Here is a 20,677-nt window from a genome sequence, read left to right as displayed (position 1 = left end):
AGGCTATTATATATTATAATATAAGGCTAAATTTTAGTAAAATTTTTTTTCAAGAGATGGCAGCACTTTCGGGGCAAATTTACTTTTCTTCTTATTTGAATACGGAATAATAAATTTCCCAACTGTAAATGGATTTACCATCTAGAACCCCATAGAGGTTACTGAAATTGGTTCATTAATTTTTGTTGTAATTATTTTGGGATTTAAAAAATTTATCTTTATTATTCGTAAATCAAAAAAAGTGAACTTACAGGCACTTGACCACAAGCAAATTAAACAAGTCTGCACAAACAGATTCATTTTTGGTTGCATAGGATGATAATGGGTACCTCCCACAGACCATAGGTTTGTGGTGAAGCAGCCACCCCCCTAAGGAGGAGCAAAGGAAGGACAAGCGCCAATAGGTGCTAGCCTTTCCTATATTCCTCCTTATCTGCCACACCAATGATCAAGGTAAGACAAATTAATATTCAACACAATAAGTCAGCTACTGCCAAATTAGCCAAGTCACTTTTGGGGGTCAAATCGGCCCTCTAGCTAATTCAAGAACCTTACTGTTATAGAGGGATTATTAGAGCATTAGGGGGTATAGGCGGAAGGATAACCTGCCCAACCCCATGTGAAGACAACCCGAGGACTTGCATCTGGGTCTCCAAGGACCTTCAGGTGCTGCCTCTCCCTCAGCTTAATTCCAAAGACACTACGACCATGATACTAAACATCAAGGTTGGTATGAATAAGACTAAATTGTTAATAGGATGTCCCCCATAGCTTAGATCCACCTTACCAATACTTAGAAAGACTTCTCCGATATGCTAGGGAGGTAAATTTACCACTCTTAATTGGCTCACACTTATTGTGGGGAAGCACAGACACCAACGAGCGAGGCGAAACCTTGCTGGAATTTTTAGCCTCAACAGATTTAGAAATACTTAACAGAGGGGGCAAAGCAACCTTTGTTACAAGAGCTAGGGGCAAGGTTTTAGATATTACACTGGCCTCAAGCCAGATTAAAAGCCTTTGTAAAGACTGGAGGGTCACCTCAGACATAACGCTGTCTGACCATAGGTTGATTTAAGATTATAGCTGAGAAACCTCTATTCACAATGAAGAGAAACCCGAGAAATGCAGACTGGAGTCTTTTCAGAGAGAGGCTGGAAGGTGATTCACCCTCTGCGGTGGAAAGACTTTCCAGATCACAGCTAGACATTGCATCTAGCCTACTTGAGAGAATGGTTATATCAGCCTACAAGAAAGCTTGTCTATTGAAAAGGGAGTCTCGTAAAAAAGTCAGATAGTGGTTAATTGAATTGACTAAACTACAAAAAAACACAAGAAAAGCCTATAATAAAGCTTGTAAAACAAAGTTAGAGACGGACTAGAATGTATACTAATAAGTAGACTACCTCTAATAAGTATAAAAGATAATTAAGAAGACATAAACGAGATGGCTGGCGCAAGTTCTGCAGCAACATATAAAGGATGCCGGAAGCCTCTCGTTTAATGAAGTTATTAGGAAGCAATGGTCAACAGCCACAAGGTGCGCTAAGGAAACCAGGTGGGAAGTGGACCTCCAACTTAGAGGAAACCTTGTCCCATTTAATGGATACAAACTTTCCAGGTTGCCAGCACAGAACATTAGACAACCCTCCAACCATGGATTCCCTCAGAGAGGCAAATGAAGAGAAGTGGGCATTAGTGGAGTCTATCATTACAGAGGGGGCCATTAAGTGGGCAGTGGAAGAGCTCAAGCCTTATAAGGCCCCAGGAACGGATGGTATTCTCCCATGCATGCTCAAGGAAGATCTTAATATCCTACTCCCCCGAATTAGGGATCTTCTAACAGCCTCTCTAGCATTAGGATATACACCAGAGACTTGGAGGAAATCATTAATAGCTTTCATTCCTAAAAGTAGGAAGGAGGACTATAGTGTCGCTAAAGCGTATCGACCCATTAGTTTATCCTTCCTATTTAAGATCCTGGAGAAGTTGGAGGCAGTTTTCCTTATAATGGGGAGGAGGCCCCGCCTGGAAGTTAAAGGAGGCTCGCCCTGATGAACTTGTCCTCAGCCGACACGACAGGATGGTGGAGCATGACCATCAGAAATTACCTCGACCCCCTGCTCTGCCTGCGGTGTCAGAAGTATGGACACCCTGCCAAGGCATGCACAGAGGACCTGGCATGTAAGTGGTGTCTTGGCACGGGGCATAAGATAAAAGAATGTCCGGCAAAGAAGAAGGGACTGACACCGCGCTGCAGAAACTGTAGTGAGCAAGGCAGAGAGGGAAAAGATCTCCAACATTGTGCGGGCACCAGGGAATGCCCGCTACATCTGGAGAAGATAGTCGTGCAGGCGAAAAGAATGCGCTATGCGTAGGCTGTAGATCCTGCAGGTCAATATGGGCCGAAGACGAGTGGTCGCGGACGAACTTAGGACTCCCGCCCAAAAGGTCGACATGGTAATCCAGGAACCATGTTGTCGCAACAATGTGGTTACAGGGTTTGTTGTGGCGTCGAGGGTGGTCGCTTTGGGCAGTGGTGAGAGGAGGCCTAGAGCGGCGATCGTGATAGTTAATCCCTCCCTTGACGTTATGGAACTGAAGCAATTCACCACAGCAGTCAGGAGGCATGTTACGTGAGGTGACTCCTTCGCCCTTGTTTCGTCGTACATGCTGCCTAGAAGGAACAATGAAGACATCAACGAGAGTATCGCTGCTGTGGAGGCTGTTGTACTCAAGTACTGTAATGCGATAGTCTGTTCCGACACCTACTCGAGGAGCATGGCCTGGGGTTCGGTTCGCACAGATGCCAGAGGGGGACTGATGGAAGAGAGCGTGGCTAGGTGTCAGCTCATCGTTATGAATGAGCCCTCTGGCCCCACATTCGTGGGTGAGAGGGGCCAGAGTTGGATAGACGTGATACTGACCATGGCTCCCATGGCGAAGCGAATAGCGGACTGGGCCCTAAGGTCAGACACGAGCTCCAACCACAGGGTCATAGCCTTCAGTGTAGTGGAGGAGGAAGGCGGAGCCCTAGAGGAGGAAAGGGGCTTTGTGACCCGATCGGCGAACTGGAGAGCCTTCTCTAGTTAACTGGAGGGGATATTGGTTTATAGAGAATGGGAGGAGGTGGCGCCGATGGAGGAAGAGAAAGGAATTGACCACAGAGTGGCAACCCTGACGGGCACCATCAACCAAGTGGCCAATATTACCCTTCAGTGTCGCAGGGCGAGAGCACGTCCGGTCCCATGGTGGACGCCGGCCCTGACGCAGCTGAAGAGAGAGTACTATAGGGCCAGGCGCAAGTGCCAGGAGTGCAGAGATAAGAGAGGAGAGCTGCACTCCGAGAGGAAAACAACCATAGGTATAGGGTATACCGAAACGGAGTGCGTCACCAGAAGAAGAAGTCCTGGGACGAGTTCATCGTCGAGGAGTCGGAGAAGAATCCCTGGGGCATCCCGTACAGGGTGGCGCTGGGCAAGGTTAAGCCAATACAAATGATGGCTGCCTTCAAAGTTGGAGGAGCCCAGGCAACCACCCTGGAAGAAACGGCGATGATGTACATCGATTATACATACCCCGGGGATCATCCGTCTCAGGACACTGCAGAGGAGAGTATGGTAAGACGCACCACGTCACACCCACCAGGTACCGACCTATGCCCACCGTGGGACTTATAGGACCTACGTCTTGCCGTGGACAGGCAGAGGATTGGGAGGGCTCCGGGACTCTACGCCTTGGACGCTGCAATCCTCAGGAACAGTGCCCCATATATCGAGGAGGAGGTATTGGAAATCTTCAATGAGTGCTTGGATAAGGGGTACTTTCTGAGCAGGTGGAGGATTGCAGACTTGAGACTGCTCTACAAAGGGGGAGGCAAGGATAAGGAATTGCCGAAGGCCTATCGGCCTATATGCCTCCTCCCTGTTATCAGCAAGGCACTGGAGCATATGATAGTGCATAGCCCCAGACCAGTCCTCAGTGCTGTGAGTTACCCACGGCAATACGGCTCAACCCGTGACAAGGGAACAACAGATGCCCTGCTGAGAGTGCGTGAGGATGTAGAAGGGAGGGCGGAGAAATATGTCTTGATGATACTGTTCAACATATCCTCCGCCTTCGATAGTGTTTGGTGGTCGCGCGTACTCCAGCGGTTGCAAGAGTTCGACACCCCCAGCAACTTATACTCCCTCGTGAGTGTTACCTTAGTAAGAGGAGTGTGAAGATTAGGGGTAGCTATTCCAAGGTCGAGAGAAGGATCGAGAGAGGCTGCCCGCAGGGTTCGGTTATAAAGGATCTTGATGTGACTTGGCACCTTTACACACCAGGAATGATTGAGGTCAAATCCCTCATTCTCTGGAATTCATCCGAGGCATTCTTCTTGCGTACTGCCCACAATGGACTGTTATAGGGCAAAGTACCAGGGGATATTACTACCTCTCCTTCATGTACTTCACCCTATTCTGCTTCAATGTGATTTCATGCACCATTTTTCCTGTACCTCCCAGTATTTCCCCTTCTTTACAAAAAATATATTTTTTCAGTATTGCCTCTTTCCAAATCTCCTTCTGTTTAATCACACCCACTCTCGCTTATCGTCATACACAAGCTTCCGACAGCTGTACTTCTTCATTCCAATTCTAATATCCTACTAATTTTTATCTTCGCTACCACCTTTTCCAAAAGATCTGTTGGTCAATGATTATCAATGAAAATCAATGACTATCTGGTAGTCTCGGGCATTTTCCCATTACATGGACTGTTACCTTCCCTCCCTTAGCCCCTCAGTTACCCTATTCCATTTCTGTTTCTCCTTCAATGCTGCAAGGCCTACCCAGAGTGATCTGTATTTATATATTTACAATATTTTGACCTTCTATGAAAATACGCTCCATGTTAGCTGTGACACATTTTGAATAAAATGGGATTTTCACTGAAGAAGTAGTGTATGACAGAAAGAGGGGGGAGGTAATACTACCAATGAAGTAATATAATTAGGCTAAAACATATAGGATTAAAACGTCAAAACTTTTAGTCACGGAAAATCACACATATATATTCAGATTAGATTATTTATATGTAATGGGTTTCCTATAAATGTTTAACAATATAGCAGAAAAAGACTTGGAAGCGAAATTCTCATAAACGAATAAGGGTTATCACGAAATAAGGGTTTCATTGTTGTGTCCCTTTCTTATCATTGTTTCTCATAATAGGTTATTAACAGACAAGTAGCAGATGGAAAAATATTTGTACTACTACAATTTATTCTAAAACATTTCTATTTATAATAAATTTAAAGAATTATTTATTTATTCTTCTATAACTTATTTTGTGAAAGTACGAAACAGACAATAGTTGTGGATAATTTCAAAAAATCATAACATCCAATAAAAATGATTAAAAAAGCGATAACAAACAATAGGCTAAAATCTCACAATTCAGGAAATACTAATAGTAATTACTAATACTAATTGGATAATACCTAAGAAAAAAATAATAATACAAATTATTTTCAAAATTAGTGTAGAAATAAATAATAGCAGAATACCAATACAAATTCACTTTGACTGTTCTCGAATTTCAGTATTGCTATGAGAAAGTTAGTTTTTGCAGCCTTGAGTTGCCGTCTCGTTCTGGCCGGTAACAACTCATCCTATTGGTTTTTCGCTTGTAATCAAAAATGTATTTTTCTCTTTACAATCGCTGTATAAATGCCAGAATTTTATGGAATGTCTCATTAGTTCCAGTGAACAGTACTGCAAATGCCTATAAGGCCACATTTTTTAAAATTTATCATTAACTCATAGTTTTGCATCTAATTTTCCTTATTATTCGATTGGTGTTTTTTAAACCTAATTTCAGTAACTTCTATATTCAGATCCAAAATCGGACTATCCGTTCAGGAGAAAATAGAAAAGTAAATTCTGGCATCCCATGAAGTGCTATATTTAGCCTTAATATAATAATATAACCATTAGACCCAGGGTTCCACAGTGCAGGCATGTAATGGTGGCATAAAGCAATTGTAGGTAGATCCAGTAAACAACAGAGATTAACCTGTTTAATGAAAATAGCCACTACGTGAACTACTCCAACAGCTGCAATGGAAATAATCTTAAGTTTAACACAATTCCATATGGAGATCAAAGCACAAATCCTAATAGTATTTTGTCCGCCGGATATAAAGATACCGCCGGACCTAGGCAAATACTCGTCGGCAACAGATCTAAATAAATGTACAGAGGTATATAGATAAAAGAGGGTATGCACCCCCTGGGAACGGTTGACCGTGTAGGCAGAGATAAACAAACAAATAGCCTGTATCTTGCACGTGACCATTTTAGACACCTCGGGGAAAATACAGTAAGCCGGCTTTCTTCAAAGAAGAAACCTTTAAAGATGAAAGGTACGAAAAAGACCGACTTTCGTCGAAGGTCATTGGACCTTCTCACCCCCTCTGAAAATAGAAGAACCAATCAAAGGACAGAAATCAAAAGAAGGAGTCAGAAGGAGACGGTAGAAAATAAACAAAAAGGGCAGGAGAAACACAGTCTAGGAGTTGAAGACAGTTGGAGAGAGTCTGACAGTCTTGTAGGAAGTCTGACGGAAGGACAGTCTGAGAGTCTGGGACAAACAAAAAGGGGGAAGAACAAAGAAGGGGAGTCTGGGAGTTGGACACAAGGAAGACAGTCTGAGAGAAAAGGAAGCCACACCTCCGGGGATTCAGCAGCTGGGAGGCGAATATGGACGCTCTTCCGCAACAACCGCCAAGCCGACCGATGTACCGAAACAAGTAAGACCTTTTCTGTTGTAAATTGAATGGCAAGGATAGAATTAATACTTAGAGTTAGTATAAATATCAAAGATCCCAACTGGTTCTTCTCAATTCATAATCTTATAATTAAAGTATAAGGAAACAAGTCTACCATGCTCTCTCATAATATTATTCTTGGTAATGTATATATAATTGTAAATACAAAATATGTAACAGAGATTTTATTTTATAATTAAGAATCCCTGCATGCCACCTCATATATAATAGCATAGTAAATTGGTGAACACGATACCGTTGGAAAGGAACTCCAATGATTAATTATAGATATTCATATCTAGCATACCATGGCGAGGGGGTCCAGATGGTGTCTAGTGTTTGAATTAAATAAAGCGCATACTTTTTCAGATAGAGATACATAATATAAATATAAATATATAATAGAAATACATAATATAAATATATAAATACAAATACATAATACAAATACATGAATATATGAATAAATTTCAATATAATACCTGTACGGGGAACTCCTAGTCGGGCTTAGAAACCCCGAAGCCCCGTACACGGCAGTACAATGTAAAAATTGATAAAAAAAAGAAGCTAAATACGGTTGTGAACTACACAAATGGCTCTCTTATAGATCAAGTCTCAGAGACAGGAGCATATGGATCAATTTTCTAGTAAGGAGCTGATGATTGGATCTTGTTGGCATACTCTGTAAACTTCCAATTCGTCAGCTGGGGCCAACACAATGTTTACTTCTTCCAAAAAAAATTAATATCAAAATAAAAACAATTTTTCTTAGCTTTATACAGCAGAGGTGTGTAAAAGTTCTTTAAAACTCAGTACATTTAACTAATTTTAAAAAAAGTTAGTAAACTTCCTGGGATCATTGATCACTTTTCCTGAAGAACAAGTCTTGTTTACCATCTCATATTTTTGGAGCATACAAAATGGGTATCAAATCTGTTAAGCTGAAGACAAATTATTTTCAAATGTACATTAAATGTTTTGTTTTTTTAACCATTTACAACAACCTTCACCCCAAAGACCTAACAAACTTAATAAGCGTCAGCTCATTCAGTTTAGAAGATTTAAAACATGAAGAAAATTATTAAAATCTTTGTAAATTTGTATATAAAATTGTGTACTTACAAGAAAATATAAATTAAAGAAAAATCTTTTTAAGTGGTTCCATTTTTCACTTATTTGCCAAGTTTTTTTTTAAATTTCCATTTTCATGGAACTGAGGTGGTCTTGAGATAAATGTTTAACCATAATATCTATAAACCTAATAACTAAGTGTAAATATGTGTACAGTGTACAGGGATCGGAGTAGGAGTAGTAACCATTGAAATATCATACATTATAATTGTTCATTGTTCTCTATGATACCTATTGAAGAGTTCTTTTGAATTGTGTAGTTCATTCAGGACTTACATATCCCTAATGGCAGAACTGCCTACAATTTTGAATTAAACTTGTTAAGTTAATAAAGAATATCTATGAAAAATAACTTGTAAATTATTCAATAGATTAATGGGCGATAAAAATTATCGTAAAGTGAAGTCTTACATTATTATGCGAGATGGTGTAATATTTATAAAAGTGATAAGGTTTTTGAATATTACAATGATTAAACTGTAAAAACACGTGTACATTTGCAACCACCAAACAGATGAAAATATGAATTATTCAGTTGATTAATGGGTGTACATTATTTGAAAAATAAAACAACAGGGACAAGTAGATAACCTTAAAAGGGAAAGGGAAGACCGAAAGTTGATGCGAGTATACTGACGAGACCCAACCAACAGCTTCTCCTCAAAAGAAAATATCTCTTTAGGATCTAGTGAAAGGATCAGCCATTAGATGAAACATCTATCTCCTTAAAAAAATACACCTCAATATTTCAAGCTAAAGTATTAAGTGCAACTCAAATTCTGTGCTTGTATTTTGTCATCAGAAACAATGAAGGGTAGACCTATAACCAAAGCGCATATTTTTATGCAGTAAATAACCTTAGAATATGATGTATAATATGCAAGTAATAGTTTAAAAACTCCACTTGAATCATATTATTAATCAATATACATTCTTACAGTTTATTCCTCTTGGTAAGCAAATTGAAATCATACTGCATTTGAATCTTAGAGGGATTGAGTCATTACGGTTAGGCAATTTTTTCTAATATATGAACTTTTGATTGCTATCTGGAATTTCATATTTATTGCTGGATAATTTATTTCTATTTTGTTTAAACTGAAATAGTCCAATTATGCAAATATATGCATTTATCGTCAAATAAGCAAAATAAAACTTGGCTAATTGCATATGGGTACATTGATTTGTAAAGATTTTCAATCAACGGCTTAAAAAAAGCATACAAACAAAATATGTAACTGCATAAAAATCCAGGCTTAGCTTATAACATTCACAGCAGGCAGCAAGAGATAGGAGCACAAAAAAAATATGCAACACAAGAGTTGAGGAGGACAGTAATACCATCTTTAACAATATTGAAAATTATAAAATAGTAAATATTGAATGGGTGTCTGGACATTCAAGCAAACCAGGCAACAAAGAAGCTAATAACCAACAAGGAAGGAATCTGAGTGTACCTCCATTTCACCTCAGCCCATAGGTACTGGTACTGGTAATGGTGGGGGAACAAGTCCGGCAAGTGAGCCTATTGGTCCTTTTTGCCATCCCCAAGACAAACCAATGGAATGGCTCTTTTATATATCTTATTCCTCTATATCGAACCTTTTCGACTTTCTAATGAAATTCAAAAGGGACTCCCAATCTATAGAGGAAGCCTCATTTCCTGTAATTCTATCAGAGCCTAAAAGCCTGTATCTTAGTGACACATACCTACCACAATCTGCTATGTAATGTAAGGCAGTTTCTAGAGCCTGTCCGCATAAGCAGCAGGTTTCATCATGGACTACTCCACATATCTTAAGATGTCTTTTAAGTCTGCAGTGACCTGTAAGTACTCCTATTAATAAGAAGACAATTTGAGTCCTGTGGAGACACTTTAAAGTCACAATTTCACAGCAACTGCGATAGTATAAAATTCATGATATACCTTTATGATAACATTTATTGTCCAGGCAATACAAAAGCAGCAACAGGTCTAGTGTGATTAGTAAGCAATATCTCTCAAGATAGTAAAGCTAGTGTCATTTAAGGTCCACTTATTTATTTAAACTGTATGATATTTGTTAATGATTATTTTTTTTATTAAAACTTATTTTAATAAAAAAAAAAAAATGACTTTAGTGTCCACAAACTGGCAGATAACCTATAAATGTGCCCACAGGTACAAAAAGGTTGAGGACCCTTTCACTAATATGTTTAAAAAAATGTCCATGTTCTAATGATAAAAATTTAATTTATCAAGTCAAGTGACCAATGCTATTTGAATAAAAAAAATTAAAACTTCCCTACAATTATATTCCACATTATCAATTTATACAAACTATCTAACCAAAAAACTTACTTTTAATAATTAGGAAAAAAGTATCAAGCTGTGTAATCCATACTCTCCTAAATTTCACAATTTAAAATTTTAGAATGGTGTACACTAGGACAATCTGAGAATTAAGATAATTATGAGCAAGGTATTTATAATGTTTAATAATAAGAAAATCATACCTGTTTTCTACTCCCTGCAGTGCTTTCTTTATTGAAAATATTTCCTATAACTGGTGCTCTGATCATATCAACTGTCTTATGATACTTCAGTACTGTAACATTCTTATTGTCTGCTTTTGATAGGCCACTTGATAGAACAGAAACTTCAAATCTTGGCTTCTTGGATGTTTTTTCATTTTTCTCCTTCAAAGTATCTTTTTCTAATGTTGAATTAGCATCATATAATCTAGAACGATCAGCAACTACCTTTTTTGAGGAAGTTGAATGGACCTTACTATCTAAATTTTGTATACACGGCTCAATTTCACTATCAAGAATCTCACAATGAGTACCAGGACTGTAAGGTATTGATTTTTTTGGTTCATTGTCGAGATGAATTCTTTTTAAATCAGTCTTATCTAAACTATTGGATTTTGATACATTTGGATTAGAGTGGATTGGTGACAATTTTACAATGGGCTGCATATTAATTATCTCATCGTCCTGAAAAAAAAAAAAAATGACATGAAAAAATAATTTTGAAAGTTATTCGTTTCAAGTAGTTTAGAAGCAATGTTTATGCTGTAATTTATTTTCTGGTCTATCTTTAATGAAATCATTTCATTATATTAATTATTTTTCTTTCATTTTAATAACTTTAAATTATTGTTTGGAGAGGAAAAAAGAAACATATGAGTCCATCAGGATGTAATATCTAATGAATCAACTTTAAAATGACTTGCATCAAGCAACATTGTCTCATATTCTTAATTTGGATAGGGAAACATGATAAATGGCCATAATTTAAGTAGGCAGCTCCAAAAAATGCATCAATACTCATGTTTTACTAGAGTTATACTAGGTCTTATAGATACAATTAAATTCATGAAACCAACATTAACCCTTTAACAGCCACATTAAAATCAATGAGGGGTACCAAAACAAAACAATTTTTTTCTTAATCTTTAATAATTTGATATTCATGGAGCACCCTCAATGTAATACTAACACTCTAAAAAACAAAGAAAAAATTCATTATCAAGTAAATAATGATTTTTAATTTCAGATGGTTGATTATTTTTAATAAATTATTAAATAAAGCATTATTATTATTATTAAATTATTAAATATATTTAATAAAGCACTAAGGCCTGATTCAAACTTAGCCAACTGTAGTTTAAATGAAGTTGTGAATACTGTAATTGGAATAAAGAGTACACAATATATTGAGTACACTTGCCCTAATAAAGTAGCAGTTGAACATAGAACACAAAAATGTTGTCCTATTGTTTACCCAACAATACTCTTTTAATTTGAATCTTCTATAGTTTTTTTCAAATTTTATTATTTTTTTTTTTTTAGTTTACTAATTGTTTCAAATTTTCAATCAATAGAGGTTACTATTCACTTCCTTTTACCAGATAAAACCTAGCTATTTTAAAAATTATTCCGATGGAGGTGTAGTAGGTCCATATTCTCCATCTCTTCTCTGTTGCTTAATACACAAAACTTAAATGTTAATTTTTTTAGAAATTCAATATTAGTTTATAGTGAAGAAAAAATTTTTATTGTCAGATTAAGGGGTTTAAATAAAATTTCTTCAAGATTAATGAAAAGAAAAAGAAATTTTGGATTAACAGGGTTTCGGTTATGGCAGATCTCCATCTTACCACCGTATCTTTATGTATACACATGTCAAAAGCAAAGAATTATTTTTTCCTTCAAATGTACAATCATAAGCATTTTTTTTACTCCCTACCTGGTAATTTCTGACATAAGGGGGAAATCTTGTACACTATTAAGTTACTTCAATCTACTAGTGAACTAATTAACACAAAGAACTAAGTTACTCTTATGGTGAGAACATGATTTTAATACACCTCTGGATGTGGGTACTGACTTTTTCAAGACACTGAAGCCTCTATAATTACCAAAATTGTAGTTTGGGTTTATCTTAATTGTGCATTAAGGAAGGGAGAGAGGGAGGAAGGGGGGATATATATATATATAGAGAGAGAGAGAGAGAGAGAGAGAGAGAGAGAGAGAGAGAGAGCTCTTTTTCCAACATCTTAAAGAAGAAGAATATCATGACTAGTTAAGCCAAATCATACCTTATGATTTCTACTCACTTCACTAGCAAGAAAATGAAATTTAATCTTAACAGAGAGGTTTTGCAACCAAGAAATTCTCTGAACACAATTACTGAGAATCAGCTGAAGCACATGTGGCCAGATAACTTCCTTCCAAGAGCTTACTGCACCCCCTGTTATAAAACACCCACTTCACAGGGAATATTTCTATCAATAAGCTAAAATAAGGAAGTGTGTCAGCATCAATATGATATTAGTAACCTAACAGTTAGGTAAAATATATGTATATGTCGGTTTCAGCTAAATTTTCATTACCAGACAGCCAAGATGGTGTAAAAAAGAACAACCCATGTTAGTATCGGCAAGATGTCAATTAAAAATCATTTAAGCAATTAGATAAGTGTGAAATAGGCCAACTTAAATGAATAACACATTTACATAAACCAACTTGTAGTAGTTTAATTGGAAACATAGACAAAATGAATTGAAATATACAGTTAAAATCTTTAAACTCTCATTTACGCAAAATTTAAAATTTGGAGTTATGTTAGTGTTGCATCAAAGGTATGGTATGAATAAATTAAGCTGAATTTCATATTAAATTTTTCATTAAAAATAAAGGTTATCCACAACTGTCATTTGTATTTTACAATTTCAATTTCTCTAATTCAAGAACTTCTATAGACATCCACCATTTTTTATGAAAATATGGAGAAAGTTTTAAGACTTAAAAGTAGCATACATTTCAATAAACATTTATATATCATCTAAATATGCAGGCTGCTTAAGGATAACATTGCCTTCCACAGACCTGAAGACAGAATGTTATATCATAGGTTATTAGTTTGGTTTTTTTTTAGGTTCAACGTAAATGTAAACTGCATAATGGCCAATAAAATTTGAAATTCAGTACTTCATTAATAAATATCACTAATTCCATTTTTTATTTCAGTTAAAAAAAAATTAACTCAATAGAAAATACTAATTAAAATATTTTGATGTCTTTCTTTTACATTAAACCTACCAATTTTTTGAATAAGAAAATGGCACAATTTAAACTATCTGTAACCAATACGTGCATGCATCTGTTATTTTGTAATGTGTGTGTATATATACATTACACATACACACACATATATATGCATATATCAATCAATTAGTTTCAGTTAGCTAAACAAGAAATAAATACTATATTATACATTACTAATAGATTTTTAAATTAGTAAATAATTGTATTTTCAAGAAAACAACAATTTCATTCTGCTCAAAATAAATATAACTTACTATTTCGAAAAACTTACTAAATCTGAAAGTTACATATGAATCAGAAGTAAGATGATGAATAAAACCTATTCATACAATCTAAAACAGGTTCAGGTTCAGGTTGAGTGAATTAAAAAAAAAAAATCTACATACTTTGACCTCATGTCGCAAATTCTACATATTTTTCTATGTTATCAGTTGAACTGACAATCCTCACCCTCACAACATAGAACAAGGCAGATATAAAGCCATTAAGACATAACTCAAAAACATACAACAAATCAAAATTAAAATCACCATATTATGACAAAAGAAACTACCAAACATAACCATACACATTATACCATCACCTTAAAATAACAAGCAAGAATAAAATATAAATTAAAAGACAAACAATAGAAATCTATCAAAAAATGATTTCCCAAACTAAGAATAATAGATGCATTATTGTTTCATGCAGAAAGCTGTATTGTTATGAAGAAAAACAATACCTGAACTACGTTGCCAACATGCATGCATCCACCTATTGATCTTAAACCAAACAAACCTGTGATACAGGAGAAGAGACATCATGTCTTTTTATATCATTAGCACCAATTAATTTATGACTAGGTGTGTCCTTTATCAGAACAGATTCATTAACTTTATAGCTCTCCTCATTATTAAGAACATTATACTCTGAATTTTTGATAAACGTTTTCGAATTCACATGCAACTGCTTCAATTTGGAAACAGTCTCAGAATCAATTGTCAGTGATTGTCTGTCACTTACAATTTCCAGAAAATCTATTTTCATGTTCATATCAACCTTTACAGTTAAAGACTCTGCTTTTATTTTAAATTTTTCCTTTGGTTTCTTTAACTTTCCTTTTTTAGGAGTTGTAGGTTTTTCTATACACGATGTCCCACTTTTCTTATCTCCACTATGCCTAAGGCCTGAAACAAAATTATAAACTAAATTACTTGGTTCACATATAATAAATTAATAAATCAGATAACAATAAAGATAAACAGTAAATTAATAAAATATTAGGACAACTAAATACTAACACTTTAATTTTATTTAACAATATCAGTTTTTTATTTTGCAGTGATTCAAAAAACAAGATTATTATTGTGAAGAAATCATGGAGCATATATAAATATCACTCCTAGAAACATCCTTCACTTTAAGAATCTAACTCTCATTCATTTTTAGTAAATGTACAAAAAATTGTCTATGTCAGCTAGACCTAGATGAATCATATTTCTTAAGTCTTGCTTCAATTGAGATACCCAACCAACCAAAGTAGACGAGTAAACGTTACCCACATTCAAAATGAGACATCAAAGAGAGCATAGTATAAATACAGAAAAGTTTAGATGGTTCTTTTAAGAAATGATTGTGACTTCCCGTTTTTCCTTAACGGTAAAAAAAATGAACAGGGTTCACAGCTTCAAGTATTTGAGAGAGAAACTCAGAAAGGATAGCAAAATAAAAGAGGAAGGTTTCCATAGCAAGCAGCAAGCTGTTTTAGGCTTTCAGTAATGAGTTTGTTAGGAACAGTTAAATTTCCTGAGCAACAACATGACTAATTTTAAATTGCTCATACTCCTGTGTTAATCGTTGTAGGGAATTGGTACATATAACAATTTGCAGGGTAAAATAGAAAAGATAGGATACAAAATCAGGTAATTTCCTTAATAGTACACTACTCCTCAATTGTAAAAAAGGTCTCAGCTAAAGTGGTTCAGTACTGTATGATACATGGGTAAGGGAAGCCAGATTATCAGTAGGATGCAGACCCGTGCTATTTCTGAAATGATTAATTTGCTTAATATGTTAATTAAGTTCAACTAACCCAAAAAAAAATCCTAACCCCTACCCGAAAAAATAATCTTTGTTACGTTACCTATAAAAATTAATGCCAACACTTTATAGTTTAGGTAAAAAAAAAGTTGTATATTCCTGTTGTTTTATAGGTTTATAATATTTAACTTGGCCTTTTTTTATTTACTGCTTTAATTGAATATTTTTAGTTTGAAATTTTGGAATATACCCCCTTAAATCTTGTAAAAATTACCACTTTGTGTTTACAAAACGTATCCTCCGCAAATAAGGACCTTTGACTGTATATATTTTTCATATAAAAATATGTAAATATAAGATTATAATTTTAAAAAATTTTAATGGACAACACTAATCATACAAAATATTAAAAACTAAAATAAACTAAATAAAAAAATTAAACAATCAAAACAGAATAAACTTTTATTTTAACTGAATATGCTTAGCAAACCTACTGAAAATTATAAAGGATTACATCTCCAGTGGCCCCTTAAAACAAGGTATTAAAAATCCCATAAAAAAAAATAATAACAATAAAATAAACCTTTATCACTACAACCCATGATGAGAACTTGGTAAGTCCACACCAACAGTTGTGGAAAGAGGTGATTTGGTCAGTACCATACCAAACTGCCAGGTTTTCCCCCTAATTAGGGGTACTTTATACAGGCTTTGTGTGACTCAGGAGGGTTTCCTGTCCCAGGGTTCAATTCATAGTTGATATAACAGAATAAATAATTATCTGCTACACCCAGACTCCAACCCAGGCCTGGAAATACCTTATTCAATGAGCTACCTCACTCCTCAACAAAAATTTCATAGCTCTAAATTCTTTGTATGGAAAATCAGACAGCTATAAAAATTACAATGGTCACGGGCAGAAGGTTAAAGGTCAGTGATGAAGAGACCAAAGAACAACATGGATGGATAACATCTAGACCTTGTCAGTTTTGCCTAAAGCTAAGAAAAGCATGGCAATCCATTTGTCAAACCTCAATAATTTCTGGGAGAAAAGGATCTGATGGAGTAAGTCATATTAGGAATAATATATCCAAAAAACTACTATTATGATTTTATTATATCAAGAACCTATTATTCAGTATACACTTCCTGGTACAGTAAGTAATGCCCCATGGTTGCCATCTGCCTGCCAACCTTTTTTATATAAGGGTGATCTTTCATTGTTTAATAGTTTTACAATAGTTGTTTAGTGAATGTCTCATCATCTCTTTAGGAATACTTTCCACTCATCATCAAAACATAAATATAATTGATATAATAAATAAATACAATAGATATAAACTTACTAATGTGTTCAGCAAAAGCAGGCAATTTGTACTTCAGACCACAATAATTACACACCACCAGTTCAAACATTTCAGTTTTTGGACACAGCCCATATATTGCCATCTCTGTAACAAAGTGAGAATCAATGCTTAGATTGAAGCCTGTAAAGTATCAAGATACTAAGTGTAATAAAATGTTTAAATAACAAACAGAAAACAAGAAATGGTGAGAGAGAAAAAAGTAATCATCAATTTGTAAAACCTTTAGAGATAGTTTAATTATTTTCAACAGACTTAAAAATTCTTTACAACTTTCTTTAATAAACCTTTTAAATACGAGTCAAGAAGAGATAGAGGGCTCCTAAAATAGCGACCTTGGAGTGAGAGATGGACCTCTAGGATGGAATCCTACAATATAAAAATTGGCTCCCACAATCTTGTGTATTTAATCAAATTTTTTGTGCATTTATTAAGTTTTTATGGGTGATTATTTCAACCTTGTTACTTGTTACTCAGGTATACATTGTATAGAAGAAGTATAATTTATAATGATAATACAAGGCAAGTTGGAGTAGGTGCATATTTGGAGCAAATGCTTACATTCATGAGAATTTATGTCCAAGTTGTATGTTCATGGTTGGATGACCAACAGTACTGTAGAACATCGATAATCCAGATGTCAAAAATCCAAATCATTGATAATCAGTATTCAACACAAAAAAAAGGATACATATCTGCATAAATAATACCGTATGTAAGAGCCTGAAAAAAAGTATTAGTTTAGCAAGTAAATAGAGAGGTACAAAGATGAATCAAGGTCCCGAGATTCAAACATAGCAATTGACAACAATTCTGGACACCAGATTTTGAGTGACCAAGAAATAGCCAACATGATGTCTGAAAAAGATGGAGAAACAGTTGATTCAGATAAGGAAATTGAAGAGGAAGGGCCCATACGTTCATAGCCAATGCGGTTTTATGGCAGCTATTTTAGCCAACCCAACCAATAATAATAATTGCAAGTTGTGATATTATGCAATGATAGTTGGGTCAAACTTCATCTAGCTGGCTCTGGGGATTAAGCCCGAATATCTCGAATTAGACCATATCAAGATGTTGTCATAGGCTTCATATCTTCTTCTTCAACTTTTCTCTCTATCTCGACTCTACCACTAGCCATCAAGAATATTCATCACATTTTCCGAGTAACATTATTCTTTAATATATCAACTACAATGTACTTTTTCCATTATAAAATTTAAAAATAGAAAAGGAGGTAAAAGAAATCTATATATATACAGTGAAGTCTCAGTAATACGAATATGAGGGGGTACCAAAAATTCTTTGTATAAGTGAATATTTCGTGTAAGTGAATACGCTATACATATTATGTATGTATAATTTTGATAATTTTTTTCTCGTAATTAGTAGGTACATATACGTATGTTGTATGCAGTTGAAAGAAAAACAAAGTAAAGTGGAAAAAAAAAATTGTGTTATGTTTGTTTGTTCATGTTGTTTTTTGGCTGAATACATCATTCCTTCGCATTCTGTTAAGGTGTTAAATTCCTTCTCGCTAATTTCTTTCGCATATATAAAACGTTTTACAACTTCAAATGCTTCAAGAGCTTCTGCAAAAATGGAAGAGGCAAAGGATCTTCATCATCTGAATCGGAATCGTCCGAGCTTATTATTATACATTAAGGAGTAGAATATAAACATAAAGAGTCATTGGGACCGGATGTTATTTGCGGAAAACAGTTGTTTACTGTTTCGTTTTTCACGGTATTTTTCGTCCTTTGTCTTGTCATGGAAGAAAAAAAAATTCATAGAACTGAATAAAATTTACTAATATGTACATAAAGCGGGTCCAAACTTTCCTTCTTATAACTAAGCTTCATATAAATGGATAATTACATACACATAATTCAGGGGTTTTTGTAGGGGATTGAGAAATTCTTCGCATAACTGAATGTTTCATATATGTGAGACTTCACTGTATAATAATAATACAAAAAGAAAGAAAAACAAACATACTACATATTTAAAAAAATAAATTATAAACTGAACAAATAATGAAAAAAATGGTTGGGACGACTTAAGGAATACGCTACATCACGGTTTGTGATAAGTGACTCGGAATGAGCTTTAGAGTTGGGAAACCCATTTAGATGAATACAACTGAAGTTATACCACTATTGTTTGGCAGAAATAGGAATAACTTCCCTGGAATGCCATGAGATTGTACCAAGGTCTTACTATCTGAGTAGTAATGAAAAGAGGCAAAGAATTCTTCAATGAAAAGAGGCAAAGAGTTCTTCAATGAAAAGATGCAAAGAGACTGTCAACACAGTTTACCATCCCAGGAACCCATTTCTCTCCCGACTGTGAAAAAACGGATCACAGTCGCAGGAGCCCACTTCTCTCCAGACTGCAAAAGTGAATCACCATCTTTAAAGGGTAAATTAGTATCCTAAACCTTAGTTGATATAATGTTGGCATTATTGCTGATATGGTATTTGTTCTATAAAATGAAAAAAATTGCTAATCAGCTACTAATGGCTAATCCTAGGAAAAAAGAATATAGCATAAACAATATAAATTTCCTAAAAGCCAGTCTTAGAAGATCAAAAATTTTGGGGAAAAATCAAACTAAATTTAAAATGGTCTGTAATGAGGTGTAGACAGTTGACTGTAGATTACTGATTGGAGAAGATGGTCGGGGGAGGGGGGGTATGGTCAGCAAAAAAACAACATAAATAAACAAAAAAATATTTATTTATGCCGACGTTTCGACCTGATTTTCAGGTCTTCATCAGGGCTATAAAAACAAAAAGACAACAATCATCATTTAGAGAAAAAAAAGTTGATTAATAACTATGGACAAAGACAGTAGTAGACTGATTACATTATTATTTATATACATAAAAATGTGAGTAATAAATAAATGATACAGTGGATAAGAATGTTATATTGATGATTAACATTAAAAACCTTTTAGTTACATAGATGAGTATAAAGAATTAGTTAAATTAATAATGGAGCTTAAGAAAAAAAAAAAATATTGTAAAAGGAAAGAATAGGGGGTAAGAAGATATATATGGAGAAGGGGAATGAATTACTTTGTAAATAAGATTACAGGTGTTTTAATAAATTAATAATTTGGGAATAGGCTAGAGACAGGTTTTATTAGTCAGTTTTGTGATTAACTGGGGAAGACTCTAATTGTATAAAAATACTTTCGGATAGCAGTCGTTTATCATGGTTAGGAAAGGTGGCTAAAATGGAAGTATTATCAAAATCAAAAGAGTGGTTGAAAGATAAACTATGTTCAGATAATTTAGAAGCAGTGAAGTTACGGGAAGATACGGAATACTTGTGCTGGGTTATGCGGTCTTTGAGTAAATTTTAAGTATCACCAATATAAGATGCGTTACAATTAGGAGTAGAACAATCTTCCCGTAACTTCACTGCTTCTAAATTATCTGAACATAGTTTATCTTTCAACCACTCTTTTGATTTTGATAATACTTTCATTTTAGCCACTGTTCCTAACCATGGTAAACGACTGCTATCCGAAAGTATTTGTATACAATTAGAGTCTTCCCCAGTTAATCACAAATCTGACTAACAAAACCTGTCCCTAGCCTATTCCCAAATTATTAATTTATTAAAACACCTGTAATCTTATACACATATACAATTTTTTTTTTAAATTATCCGTTTTACATACCCACTACATATTTATACATTTTAATACTTTTGGCTCTCATAATTTTACATTTAAATC

General features: G+C 34.8%; 1 protein-coding gene across 3 annotated transcripts in view; it reads right to left on the bottom strand.

Moving 5' to 3' along the window:
- LOC106685823 (ataxin-7-like protein 1) overlaps window positions 1–20,677 on the bottom strand; it is a 49,385-nt gene that overhangs the window by 18,369 nt on the left and 10,339 nt on the right. For 2 of the 3 annotated variants that reach the window (XM_067049085.1, XM_014428751.3), the window contains exons 3-5: window positions 16,909–17,013; window positions 14,321–14,709; window positions 10,442–10,924 (exon numbers count right to left, since the gene is read on the bottom strand). In XM_067049085.1, coding sequence (XP_066905186.1) covers window positions 10,442–10,924; window positions 14,321–14,709; window positions 16,909–17,013 — 977 coding nt within the window. Of the gene's footprint in view, window positions 1–10,441; window positions 10,925–14,320; window positions 14,710–16,908; window positions 17,014–17,487; window positions 17,892–20,677 lie in introns of those variants that run through there. The other variant, XM_067049084.1, reaches the window with a different exon arrangement.

The sequence above is a fragment of the Halyomorpha halys genome, unplaced genomic scaffold (genome assembly GCF_000696795.3).
Source record: "Halyomorpha halys isolate HHAL.00 unplaced genomic scaffold, Hhal_1.1 Scaffold747.1, whole genome shotgun sequence".
NCBI classification, from domain to species: domain Eukaryota; kingdom Metazoa; phylum Arthropoda; class Insecta; order Hemiptera; family Pentatomidae; genus Halyomorpha; species Halyomorpha halys.
The sequence above is the reverse complement of the archived record's forward strand: the minus strand, read 5'-3'. Positions and strand labels throughout refer to the sequence as shown.